This window comes from Crocuta crocuta, unplaced genomic scaffold, assembly GCF_008692635.1.
Source record: "Crocuta crocuta isolate KB4526 unplaced genomic scaffold, BGI_CrCroc_1.0 scaffold545, whole genome shotgun sequence".
NCBI classification, from domain to species: domain Eukaryota; kingdom Metazoa; phylum Chordata; class Mammalia; order Carnivora; family Hyaenidae; genus Crocuta; species Crocuta crocuta.
The window spans coordinates 519,832-534,343 of NW_027551563.1; the positions used below are offsets into that span (position 1 = coordinate 519,832).

General features: G+C 36.3%; 1 protein-coding gene across 1 annotated transcript in view; it reads right to left on the reverse strand.

Annotated features, from left to right (window-relative positions):
- Positions 1–14,512, reverse strand: part of ROBO1 (roundabout guidance receptor 1) — a 405,997-nt gene that overhangs the window by 326,980 nt on the left and 64,505 nt on the right. Inside the window, exon 2 of the mRNA XM_077750042.1 lies at positions 2,209–2,535. Within this exon, the coding sequence (XP_077606168.1) occupies positions 2,209–2,535 (327 nt within the window). The remainder of the gene's footprint in view (positions 1–2,208; positions 2,536–14,512) is intronic.

Below are 14,512 nucleotides of genomic sequence, written 5' to 3' on the forward strand. Positions count from 1 at the left end.
ATCTAGAGGTGCCTGGGTGGGCTCAGTTGGTTAACTGTCCAACTTTGGCTCAGGTCATGATCTCCTGGTTCGTGAGTTCGAGCCCCACATTGGGCTCCGTGCTGACAGCTGAGAGCCTGCAGCCTGCTTCAGACTCTGTGTAGCGCTCTCTCTCTCTCTGCCCCTCCCCCACTCACACTCTGTCTTGCTCTTTCAAAACTAAATAAACATTATAAAAAAAAAAAGGCAAGATCTCGAAGGAAAGGATTTAGCCATTCTATTCAAGTATAACTTTTCCTAAAAATTCTGGCAATAATCAAAATTTAATAGAGTAAGAACTAACCCAGAAACATGATATGACCTTGTATACCTCTATTGGTATACACTTCATTTATAAGGACTTATAATTTCAGAGAATAAACAATGTCTCTGTTTTTCCCTCTAGTATTCAGTTTCTAACTACCAAGAATAAGAGTTGACCTAGGTCATCTACATCATTTTTCTGGATTCTCTAAATTTGTTTCCAAATGTTAACTTAATTTTATCTCCACAGGGAATAAGTATTCTTAAATATAAACGTGTCAAAAGTTAGAAAGGTATTAATACCATATCATCAAAGATGACTTTATCAAAATATATACATCTTTTTATAAAAACATTTAAACTTCTTTTGCCTGCACTACATTTAAAGTTGGGATTTAAAAAAAAAAAAAAAAAGAAAAGAAAAGAAAAATAGCCTGCTGCTATGATTACAGATTTTATACATCTCACTGATGTAGTTCGAAGATTTTTCACTGGGAATCACTGGGAATCAAGGCAATAATTTTATGGTCACTAATGTGAATAGAGAAATATAGCTTGAGTTACAAGTAAATGTTTTAAAAATGGGAAAGTCTAGTGCTGTCATAGTCTTCAATGGTTATTTGCATTTTTATCTAATTAAGTTTTATGCTTGTATTAGACAATTTTAGCATTTTCTCATTGTAAGTACTACCTAGTTCTACGAGTGTGATCAACTCCTCTAAATTCTTGGGAGCGGATTCCACATGAATAACCCGATTAAGTTGGAAAACCGGTTTCTAAAATCTTTGTATAATTGTATAATTATCTCTGGATCTATATATTCAGCTCTAGTTGAATGCTGGAGACAATGTTAGAGATTATGAAGCTGATTATATCATTAAAATTCTGAACATAAATTCTATCAAAATATCGATCATCTTGAAAAATATTATACATAACTATGCATATAGTTATGTATCCAGTTTCACTTGTAATTTTATGTAGTTAAAGTGAATTAGAGATCTAAATTTTACCTGTCTTTCCAACCAATCCCTATGCAATTTTCAATTTTATATATATATATATATATATATATATAGACACACACACACACACACACACACACACACACACACAAAGAGAATGATTCTTTCTTCCTTCAAAGAAATGAGACTCTCTGGACACCTCTTAAATGTTTATTGAAATAAGAGAAGCCCAATTTGTATTCAAACACATTACACACCTAGACTCTAGATATGACAATTTAATCATTAGTCAACAGATTCTTCTTGAGGTCATTGCAAATGAGCTACCTTTGGTATTTGTGTAAATAAACTAAACCATTAATTACCTGAGGATAACATACGCAAGTTTTCCTCCCAGAGGGCACTACAATAGCCCAAATAATAAAGAATGAGGCACATACATACATTTCTCTAGCTATGGTTTACCAAAAGTATTAATATACTTCTAAGAATTAGAAAGAATTAGAAACAGTTTAAAACCACATCTATGCCACCAGTTGAAAGTATTTCTCCAAATGAAGACAAGTGAAAAATACCCCATCCTACTGTTTTTATAGAAACATACTTGTATTCAATATACTTAAAAGCAACAAAGGCGAGGAATTAAATCGATTTCAGTGAAAATGTCCAAGAGAAAGCAGTTCCAAATTAAAAGTAAAATGGTTCAGGGGCCCCTGGGTGGCTTAGTCGGTTAAGCGTCCGACTTTCGCNCAACAACTGTGTGCAAATCTCAACTTAGCTGGAATAACCAGCAACCATGAAAAATATTTAAAAAATACACAGGTAGAGCATTGTATTCAAACAGAAAGCTAGACGGTTTCCTCAGGTAAAGCCTGGGATACAGATTAGACTGTTTATTACCATTCTCTAGGCAAATAATCCCAATGCACCATTCCCACTGTCAGAAGCCCATTTTACTCACTAGCCACCTCCAGCGATGCATTATGGCTCACAGCCTCTCCGAGGTAATTCCTTGCTACACAGACGTAGACCCCTTCATCAGGCCTACTTTTTCGTCCGTGTACTATACGTAAGAAAAATAGAGATCCACTTGGCAGCAACATCCGGTGTGATCGAGGGTCATCTTTGTCCGTCTCCACTCTCTCCCCACCTTTATACCATTCGATAGTGGGTGTGGGGCGGCCTTCGGCTTTACAGTTCAAAGTTGCAGGTTCTCCTTTGGACACAATTAGGTCCGAAGGGTGTTCAACAATGCGAGGTGGAAAATCTTCCTGACGAAGACGGGAGCCTGTAGAAGAATGGATGAAATATCTTCATATTACCACTTGGAAACAGTTAAGGGTCTTAGTTCAAAAGCCTAGGCTAAAGCTCTGCTGTGTGAATAAGGCATAAATCTAACTACCCTGCCAACCCTACTTAGTAATTAATCTTTCTGGTGTCCACATTAACCACACCTTCCGATTTTTGAATCCTTTTGGCCTTCAACTAAGAAAGTGCTCTTGCTTAAATTTTGCCCGTACAAATCCCATCTGCTCTTCAAATGCCTTCTGCTCTTCAAATCCCTTGTCTACAAATGCCCTCCGAAACCATCATCCTATCTGTACAGACCCCATTCTGTGCCTGTGTTTGCAGAGGAATGTGCAAGAAAATTGTAGAGCATTACAACTAATGGCATGGATTCTTAGAATTTCCTTGGTAACTAACATCAGTCAACATTTTAAAATGCCTATTCGGTGCACTAATGGAAATCATATTCGAATATATGATGAAACTGCTCTTTAGATAGATGTTTATATCTTCCTAAATAAGAAAAGTATGTATGTGTATATACTTTCCCAGAATTTGAATAAATTTCATTAGATACCAACCATTATATGTTAATATTTAATACACTTCAAAGATGAAATGTTAAATAACTGAGTTTAAATAATTAAATTTAACATAAAATGAAAAAGGACACCGGGTGAGGGCCTACATTCTGCACCTTATGTATTACTTAATAAGTGAAGTCCTGAGTGTACATATCATTTAAATATTTCCTGTGTCTGTACCTTTATTTTTTTCCAATGAGATTATAACTTCTGAAACAGGGATCAAGACTCATATTTTTTAATATGCCTACCATACTGCTGTCACGGATAGATTTAATATGTAAATTTTTTAAAGATTTCTCACATGCAACAGCCCAAGGCTTAATTTAATTGAGCCCCAAACCTTGATCGTATCTAGCCATCCAATCTCAATGAATAATGCAAAGTAGAAACCAGGCTTCCTTGACACCTCCCTTTCTTTCCCCTATTTCTCAAATCAGTCTACTCATCTCCATCTCTACAATCAACTACTAACTCAGATCAAACTACTATCAATTCCCACTAGGATTTAGGAAAGCTCTTAAATAGCTTCACTTCAGTGTAGCCACATGAAGGCTTTGAAATGCAAATACAATCTGGGTTCTCCCCTACTTCAGTGGCTCTTAAAATAAACTCATTGCTCTTAAGATAAAGTCTAACAAGATCTACAAGAGTGTGTTCATTCAGCTATCTAGTTCTCCCGACTCTTCCTGTTCCACTTTTTTTTTTTTTTTTTTTTTTTTTTTTCTTTCTGTTACCCCACCTTGTGTTAGTTCACACATACACCGTGATTTCTTCTGCCACAGGCATATACATGCCACAGGGTCTGTGCTGGGAATGCTCTTACCCTAGCTAATATCCACTTTCCCTTCAAATCTCTGTCCTCTCTGATCTTACAACAAAAATTAAATGATCCTTTTATAAGCCTAAAACACCACTATATAGCTACATATGGTAAGAATGATCGACTTATGATTTAAATTTTTTTTGTTTGATGCTTTGAATATCATCTTTCCCATTAGTCCATAAGATCTATGGGTCTGATTTTGCTTGTGGTTGCTTCTCTTATGCCTGACAGAGTGCTGAGCACACCATGAGTACTCAATAAATATGTGTTGTGTTGAATAAACGGAAAAAAAAAAAAAAAAACAATGAATGAAGTGCTGATGGGGAAGACCTATTTGAATGGAATGATCTGAAGCTTAAGAATCATGTATTCTATAAAGAGACATTAAGGATTTTATTTTTTAAATTATAACCACATGCATACTATTCAACCTTTCCGAGACTGTAAGCTCTGCATGGGCAGATTTATATCTCTAATTTGTAACTGCTACAATTAACGTTTGTTTTTCTCAATGAAATGAACAAATGAATGATGAAATTAAAACATCAGTTGCTTATATCAATCATTAAATAACAAAAAGTATCATATGAAATACTGAGTAATAGTTTTACAACCTGAAATATTGAGATTAGTTCAATGCATGGTATACAACACACCATAAATTCTTTAAATAAAACCAGATTATAAAGGAGGAAGAAATAAACCAGCAACAGGGGTAAAAAATAACGTGGAAACTCATACTTTCTCACAAAGGCTATACTGAAGTCAAATGAAATTTAAATTCTATTTTAGATTATTCAACTGCAAAAACTAGAAAATTTCAGAAAATAAAACATCAAACTACCGGCTTTGACCTTGGCTTCAATTATGAAGGGTGGATGCAAATGAGAATCAACTACTGAGGTAATAAATATTTAACTAATAAAGCACACTTTATTTTAAATCCTGAAAGTTCATTTCAGACAGGAGATAGGGATGCATCGTTCGCTGTGAGAAAATAAAGGACACTTAGAACTGCCTGAACAAGGGAAAGAAGGCATCCTGAAACATAAAATTCGAGAGTAGTCTTGCAAAATAAGTCAAGAATAAAAGAAAAGAGATGATTTCACCCAGAGGCACAGCTACAAAAGAACACGGTGCACGTGTGGGACCTGCAGGGAGTCCCTACGGCCTAAGTGTAAGGTCAATGTCAGAGATTAGCAAGTATATGCCTGAAGAAGTAGTCACAAACAATAATGTCATGGGCCTTATATATCAAGCCAAAGTTCTGGAACCTACCTGAAGGCAACAGAATTTAAATATTTTAAGCAAGGCATAGATGAGTTTGGTTTTAAAGAGCTCACTGCTTGGTAGTATGAAGTGGACTAGAGCAGGCTAAGTTAGGAGGTCATGGGTCAGGAAACTTTTGTACTCTTCAAACAACTAAATCCTGAGAACTCTGACAGAGTAGAAAACAGAGGAAAGAGTCTAGAGATAGTTACAAAATCAACAGCATCTGATCCTTGGCAATACGGGGTGAAACAGAATTGAAAAATGCACAGGATGGAGAGAAAGCACAAGGCAGAGAGGAGGTTCCGAGTCTGTGACTGGAGCCAGTGGGTGGCGCGCAGTCCCAATGAAGGTGGAGAATAAAAGAGTGAAATGTGGTGAGAGGCAGGACAGAGGAGATGATTCCTATGTATCCACGTATAAGACATGGAGGGCCTGGGGTACTTCTTGAATCTTCAAATGGTGGTGACAAGTTGGCAACTGAATATCCAAGTTGGACCTCGGCAAGAGCATGTCAGCAGGAGCCACAGATGAGACTGAAACCGGGGGAAAGAATAAAACTATCTAGGGAGAGTGTACCGAGGAAGCAGCGGCCAATTACAGAACCAGGAGATCACCGAGGCTCCACCAAAGTACAGTGGAGCTCAACACTCTCTCTACCCTAACCTGCAGTCCCGTATAGCTGGACTACAGCTAGTGTGACTTTTGGGAATGGAGCTTTCCCCGGAATGCTCACACGGCAGTATTAAGGAAAAGAGTTTCTGCAATGAAATGATTTCTGTATTATGAAAGGCTAAATTTTCAAAAATGCTCCTTGGAATCCTCTTTCCTCAGATTGCTCAAAAAAAGAGCTATAGCTCTCAGGGTCTTTAGTCTCACTAAAGCAAATGGGGCACCTGAGTGGCTCAGTGGATTAAGTGTCCGACTTCAGCTCAGGACATGATCTTATGGTTTGTGGGTTCGAGTCCCACATCGGACTCTGTGCTGACAGCTCAGAGACTGGAGCTTGCTTTGGATTCTGGGTCTCCTTCTCTCTCTGCCCCTCCCCAACTAATGTTCTGTTTCTCTGTCTCAATAATAAATAAACACAAACTTTTTTTAAGAAAGCATATTAGGATGAGTACAAAGAAAGGTATTCTACACAGTATTTCTCAAAATTACTTGACCATTGAACTCTAGTTTTCTTTTCTCAGTATATCCTACTGAACTTTTTTCTAAGCAACACATTTCCAGAGAAAATATACTCTGTGAGCATATAATAAAATACAGAGAGAATAATTAGGGTTAGGGGAAAAAAAGCTACTTAAATATAGACTCAATATCTTTGAAAAACATAACAAAAAAAAAAACATAGAAATCTCACATTCCTCATAATGCATAACTTCCAGAAAAGGAATTTTCCAATTCCTGAGTGATATTTATAATAATTGGTTAACCTCCACAATAAGAATTATAAATGGCAATCATCATCTCCAAAAAAACTGTCATTATTCTTTATTATCAAGCCGAAGCAGAAAGGAAAGGAAGGAAAATGAAAACTAACATTTATTATCCATCATCTCCTTCATCACAACATCTTTATGAGGTGGGCGTTGTTGTATCTGGTGTCCATATGGGGTAAGTGAGACTCTCAGCTGTCATTCAGCTGGAAGATGGCAGTGCTGGGATTCAGTCCTAGTCAAACTCAAAGCCCTTGCTCTTCCTAGCCATTCTACAAATACTGCTAGGATTAATTAGCTAAAATCCACAGAGAAACATGCTTTGTCTGTTCTTGTTTCCAGCACTGAAAGTGTTGTTTTGGATTGCTTATTTTTGAAAGTGTGGATGATAAAAACAAGAAGCAGTGGAACATGGCAGCACTGCTGCTCTCTCCCTATGCGTACAGAGAACACCTAACCGTAAGCCACATGATTTCATCTTCCTTTTACTCGGTAAAGATCTTGATGATGATGAACAAATGGAGGTATAAAGCTCTGCTTATACTGCATCATCTTCTCTAAGTAAGAGGTTGAATTTTGGGGTAAATATCCTCATATTGTCCATTGTTAATACTGAGAACCTCAATTCCTACACAACTTCTTGCACAATGAAAATTCAGTATCACTAGGGAACCTGGCTGGCTCAGTTAGTGGAGAATGCAACCCTTGATCTCCGGGTTGTGAGTTTGAGCCCCACACTGGGTTTAGAGGTTACTTAAAAAAAATTTTTTTTAATCTTTAAAAAAAAAAAAAGTATTGTTGGTTCTCTAATTTTTCCCACCACCATACTTTTAGAGAAAAGCCTCTCCTCTTCTATCAATAATGGATTCACTTTCTTAGAGGGGAGACTTTGTGAGAGTTATGCCAAGATCAGATACAGAAAGAACACATGTGACTGACTCTCAGAAGAATGTAAATTAGCTTTCCTCCCAGAGGAGGTGTTCACCTCCACTGTGTCACAAAGCCTCTCTCTCTTATACTCTTGACTCATTATTCATAAAAACACTTCTCTCTCCCATCATAAACTCTCGAAGTCCTGTAAGCCACCTAACAAACACCATCCTAGTTATGCTAATTTGTCGTTATTTTGGTTGGTTGGTTTTATGTTTAAGGTATAAGGTTTCTACTATACTCAGTAAAACTAACTTTCTATTTTCAGCCAAACTCGGCACAGGAAACAGAAAAGTAACAAACAAAAGAGGGTAAAAGAAGAAAGGGACTGGCAGAGTGAGGCTTTCACAAGGCACGAGGGGGATAATGTCAGTTGCCCTCCGCCAGAATCCTGGTAGAGCCTTGGGAATAGAGCACCGTTGAGTTTAGGCGAGGCCAACATTGGAGACAAGGGCAAGGCAGAATTCCTTCAACAACTGCCCAGTTGGAAGATAAAATATAAACACAAGTGACTGAAGTATCTAAATATTTACACAACCGCAGCTGGAAAAAGATAGACACATTAGTGCTAAGTATTTCAAGGAAATATATCAAAGTCACATGAGATTTATGATGAGGAAACCAAACTCCTACTTGGATGTAAACTGTTCCCCTCTTTAAAACCTCCCTTCTACAGGATCACAAAGCAAGAAACTATTTAAGGGACAGATCGTGGTAATATTCTACTGAGATATGCAACACACACACACATATGTAATTTTATTCTTTTTTCATATATATGATTCAACTCTTTTTTCCTAGCATGGCAATCACATTTTTCTCAGGGTTTTATGTTTTCAAGCCTGTTTCTTCTTATAAGATTGAATGAAACACTATTTATTTTATTAACTAAGTTTTATTTTGATCTGAATTTCTCGTTCATAGTCTTTGATAAGTTAAAATTAGAAACCATTAAATGATTAAAATATCCACTTGTATCATCTATCCTATGAAAAATATCTTGCAGCACAGAAAGGCTTGTAAAATTACTAAAAGCACAAGAGTAACAAGTTCAGTGAGTTGCTGACAGATGCACAATGAATATTAACAGACAATGGGTGACATCTGTCCTAGGTGGGGGTGGGGGGACGTAGATCTGCCTTGACAACAAACCTATATTCCTAAAAGGACACCTATATTCTTAAAAGAACCTTTTGCCTCTTAACCTTTTTATTCAAGCTTCACTTACATTTTAAGGAGCATATAGCCTCCAATGATTAACATAAATCTTATCGTGGGCACCAATCCTGTAATTTCCCTGTCAGAATTTCATCCTACAAGGAGATTATTTGTTAAAAGTAAGAAGACAGCATCCATTAATTACTCACTGTGTAGAGAGAAGACTACTGAGTCATACACATTTCCCAAATACTCACTCATCATTGGAATAAATATAAAAACAGACCATATCATGGGGGAAAAAAAAATAGTTTCAACTGAAACTATATGAAGGAAAGAAATACAAGGGAAACAGAATCCACTAAAACAATTACATGATTAATGAATCATGCATTTTCTTTAGGTACTTTGTTTCATATTAATTTCCCATGATTGTAATTCTCTCTAAATAATCCTCAAATCAGCTGAGTGTCAATGATAGTATCTGTTATCACCTAAAATGATTACTAAAATTGCCCAAAATGGAATTCTAGAAGTGAATCCCTGGTGTTTTTGTAATATTCCTACAGAATCTAATATTATGTGGCTCTGTCTCAAGAGAAATGAAAAAGACTGACAGTAGAATAAGTTAAATTTAAAAAAAACAATATTGTTTGCTCTCCCCCCACTCCGATTTTTAATAATAACAGAGTGTAAGTAGAATAAACTTTTCTGTCAGGGGACCCAAATATAGCAGAAGCTACTAAGGCATCAGCTGCAGAAATGACCTCAACTCACTCAAATCAGGCAGGATTTCGCCCTGAGCTGTAACCAAAGGGACTGTAGGGTCGAAGTTGGTTAGCTGAGTTCATGTTTCCTATTTGTCTTTGTAGTAAAATTTCCAAGTAATATACAGAAAGGAGAATTCCACCTTCTGTAAATGTCAAATAAAAATATTTGCATATCCTAAAGTCTAAATTTTCTCACCTATTCATTGGTTTACCTATATATGGGACATATATTGTATTAGGAATTGCACTAAGCATTGGCAATGCAAAGAAATATAAAATATAATCCTTGACCTTGGGGGCCTGGGTGGCTCAGTCAATTGAGACTCTGACTTCAGCTCAAGTCATAATCTCATGGTTTGTGAGTTGGATCTCTACACTGGCTCTGTCTGCGCTGAGGGTGCAGAGCCTGCTTGGGATTCTCTCTCACCCCTTCTCACTCTCTGCCCCTCCCCTGCTTGTGCTCGTTTTCTCTCAAAATAAATAAATAAACTTAATACACACACACACACACACACACAGATACACACACACACACACACACACACACACACACATATTGACCGTAACAGCCCAAAATTCACCAGGAAGAAATAGCGTAAGGTGAGGGAAAACAAAAACAAACAAACAAAACAAACTAATGTAGCATTTGTAGGGAAAGTTTCTTCAGTCTAGAGAATGGATTGAATGCCTGAATTCAAACCTAAACTCTGTTACTGTTGTTAGCTGTGTAAACTCAGATAAATTGCTTAACCTCTCTGAATGGCAGTTTCTTCATCTGTAAAGTGAGTATAAAAATAGTATTTATATTTTATAGGTTAGCATGATCCTTGATGCCTAAAATATTACATTGACCCCTGATTGTAACCATTAATGTAGTATTAGAAATTGGCATAAACACCGATGTTTGCTTTTATGATTCTCCTCCCCACCCTCTCTTAGAATTATATTAGGATTTCTACTATTTTATAGAGAAATCAGTTACTTCTTTTTTCTAAATGTATAAGAAACGTTACAAACTAAGGAAAGCTCTAGTTTTGGTTGAGAATTCAACTCAAAATTCTTTCCCATTTACACATTTCTTGGCAAGATCTGGCACAATTCCAGTAAAACATCCATCAAAAGAGAGGAAAAACAAAATAAAACCAAATGAGCACTTAGCCCACCCAATTTATTGTTTTTAAGAATCATCAGAATTCAAGTCTGTCTAAAGCCATCTATAATAATGTGTCTGTGTTCGCTGTGGACAATATCCCATATAGACCTGCTGATTAAGTGTATCACTGCCATAATTTGAAAGTGATTTTCAAATCACTAATGCTTTTAAAATACTACTGGGTAAATAATCATATTTATTTCCTTTTCATTACGAATATAAAAATTTTATGGGTTCATCCTATAGATCAAATTTGCTTATAATTGTGCAGAATTAATTTCAAGACAACTTTATTTTTTATTAAAAACATTTTTTAATGTTTATTTACTTTTAAGAGAGAGACAGAGTGAGAGCGGGTTAGGGACAGAGAGAGAGGGGGATACAGAATCTGAAGCAGGCTCCAGGTTCTGAGCTGTCAGCACAGAGCCCGATGTGGGGCTTGAACCCATGAACCTGAGATCATGACCTGAGCTGAAATCAGAAGCTTAACCCACTCAGCCACCCAGGTGCCCCAAGATGACTTTCTATAGGTATACTATGGTACCAAAATTCACAAATAATCCTTTATTTACTAATACCTACCATAATGGACCAAAATAGTTAGGCCTAACTATAATAGCCTATTTAGCTGTTAGAAGCATTTTTCACAGACAAGAAATTTTGAACAGTATTTTAAACTGTGAAAAATAGTATTTGGTGGTCCTGTGAATTTTTTTTATTGCTGGGAAACATAGTATATCCTAATATTAGATTTTCAAGATATTAGATTTTCAAGATATTTTCAACATAGTAATCCTAATATTACTAATTGTAATCAACATTAATCTACATTTCCCTTTTTTATATATAATAGAGAAATTGTAGTTGGTTATAAATTGAAGCCAATTATAACTTCAATGTACAGAACATGAGCAGACTTCCTTTTTGAAATTACAGCTCAAAAATACTCAGACTATATGCATGAAACCTTGCTTACCAAACTTCCGTTGTCCTGAATTTAAATTTCCAAGGGAAAAATTTCTATCCTGATTCTAATTTTATTTTTATGTTTAAAATCATATTTTTAAGTCATAAATTAAAAGTATTTAGGGGTGCCTGGGTGGCTCAGCCAATTAACCATCTGACTCTTCAGCTCAGGTCATGATTTCAGGGTCATGAGATCAAGCCCTACATTGGGCTCCATGATGAGCATGGATCCTGCTTGGGATTCTCTTTCTGCCCCTCCTCTGTTCCCTCTCTCTCTCAAAATAAATTAATTTCCTTTTTTAATGCTTTATTTATTTCTGAGAGAGAGATAGCACGAGCAAGGTAGGGTCAGAGAGAGAGGGAGACACAGAATCCGAAAGAGGATCCAGGTTCTGAGGTAGCTGTCAGCACAGAGGCTGACATAGGGCTCGAACCCACGAACCGTGAGATCATGACCTGAGCTGAAGTTGGATACTTAACTGACTGAGCCACCCAAGCACCCCTAATTTCCTTTTTTAAAAGAGCATTCTATGTTACTAGGATTATGATTTATATATATATATATATATAGAGAGAGAGAGAGAGAGAGAGAGAGAATGTAAAAACAAATAGGGATATAAACAATCTATTAACCATTTGAAGTCCTTTTTAATTATTATGTAAAGTAGTATTTATCCATTCTTTCTCTCAAGATTCACGTTAGGTTTTCATAGAATCTGCACATTAAAGATATTCATTTACTGGCTCAATACACTAAACTCAATTAAAGAGCTACAAATAAAGCTTTCAACTTTACTTCTTAAATTAGGTAGTCATACTTAAGGTATATTTTGAGAACCCTTGAATCTAGGTGAATTATTAATGTTGTTGAGATGGAGTACATAATTGTAATTTTAGGGATAATTACCTAAAGACAATTATACTTTTGGAAAACAGATACTTAAAATAGCCTTTTAAAGGATTACTGATAAATCCCTATAGGAATGCAGTCAACTTCACTTATTTTTGAAGTCAGTCAGTACTTCTGACATGTACAAAAATTTCTAAAGAAACTTGTTTATGCATTAGCAAACTGGCATTTTTACCTCCTCTGTATCTACTTTATTTCTCTTTCACTGTACCTTGGATTTAGATCTTCTATATCCTAAGGAGCACCCTAATAATACACACTGAAAGGCTGATTCTATCACTTGACTTATGAAATCTGGGGACTTACAGTGTATTCCAAATGTTAACTTAAAATATACTCCCTAAACTTTATTCTCTAACAGGGTATGTAAATAACCCTCAGTCCAAAACAAAGCTATTCTGTGGTTGATCTAATGGGAAAAGTACCACACGTGAAATATCAACATCTACAACTTTCGATGCAAAAAGAAACCCCAAAAAAGGCACCTCCTAACTAAAAACATCTTTTATTCTCTCTCTCTGATTTGAGATTTGTTGTTTTCTGTTTCTTTTCTTCTGAAGGTAAGTTTGGCTTTTTTTTTTTTTTTTTTTTTTGGAATNACTTTTTTTCTTTAATTGTTATAAAATGATGTGTATTCTGTATGTTAATGCAACTTTTTAAAAGATATTTACTTTATTTCTTTTCTTAAACATTTTAAAGTTCATTTCTTTATTTACTTATTTATTTAGAGAAAGCACAAGCAGGCGAGGAGCAGAGAGAGAGGGAGAGAGAGGGAATCCCAAGCAGGCTCCTCACTGTCAGCGCAGAGTCCGATGTAGGGCTCGAACCCACAAAATGCAAGATCATGCCTTGAGCCAAAGTTGTATGCTTAACCAAGTAAACCACCCAGGTGCCCCTAAAAAAATGTTTACTTACTATTTATTTTGAGAGAGAGAGAGAGAGAGAGAGAGAGAGAGAGAGAGAATGCATGCAAGTGGAGAGGGGCAGAGAAAGAGGGAGAAACACAGTCCTAAACAGGCTCCCCTGCTAAGGATGAGATGATGACCTGAGCCAAAAACAAGTAAGCAAGTATGTGTACTTACTATGTACCTCTTAGACAACACTGAACTATTTTTGTGGGCAACAAAAACATTGGTAAACAAATTGAAGAGTTGCATATGCAAAATGGCATGCAACATAGAATGTGTGGAAACAGATATCTTTGACTAAAAATAAACTTTTCTGGAAAGGTGAAAATCTGTAGGAGATTAAATGAATAAAGGCCATAAACTCTGACTACGTAGCTTTTCCATCATGCCTTATGCAATCTCTAGGAGTTCAAAGTCTGGATATGGATTTAAATCAATGAACAGGTATTAATTGACTCTTCTCTCCTTTTTTTTTTTCTTTTTTTCTTTTCCTTTTTTAATGTTTATTTTTGAGACAGAGAGAGAGAGAGAGATTGAGAAAGGCCAAGCATGAGCAGGGAAGGGCAGAGAGAGAGAGAGGGAGACACAGAATCCAAAGCAGGCTCCAGGCTCCCAGCTATCAGCACAGACTTGGGAAGCCTAGGTAGCTCAGTAATTTAAAGATCCAACTCTTGATTTTGGCTCAGGTCATGCTCTCATAGTTGTGAGACACAGTTCTACATCGGATTCCTCCACGTTGGGTGTTAAACCAAGATTCTCTCCCCTGCCTCCCTGCCCCTCCCTTGCTCTCTCTCTCTCAAAAACAAAAACAAAATATATATATATATGNGAAGCCTAGGTAGCTCAGTAATTTAAAGATCCAACTCTTGATTTTGGCTCAGGTCATGCTCTCATAGTTGTGAGACACAGTTCTACATCGGATTCCTCCACGTTGGGTGTTAAACCAAGATTCTCTCCCCTGCCTCCCTGCCCCTCCCTTGCTCTCTCTCTCTCAAAAACAAAAACAAAATATATATATATATGTATGTATATATATATACATATATCATATTATAAGTATACATG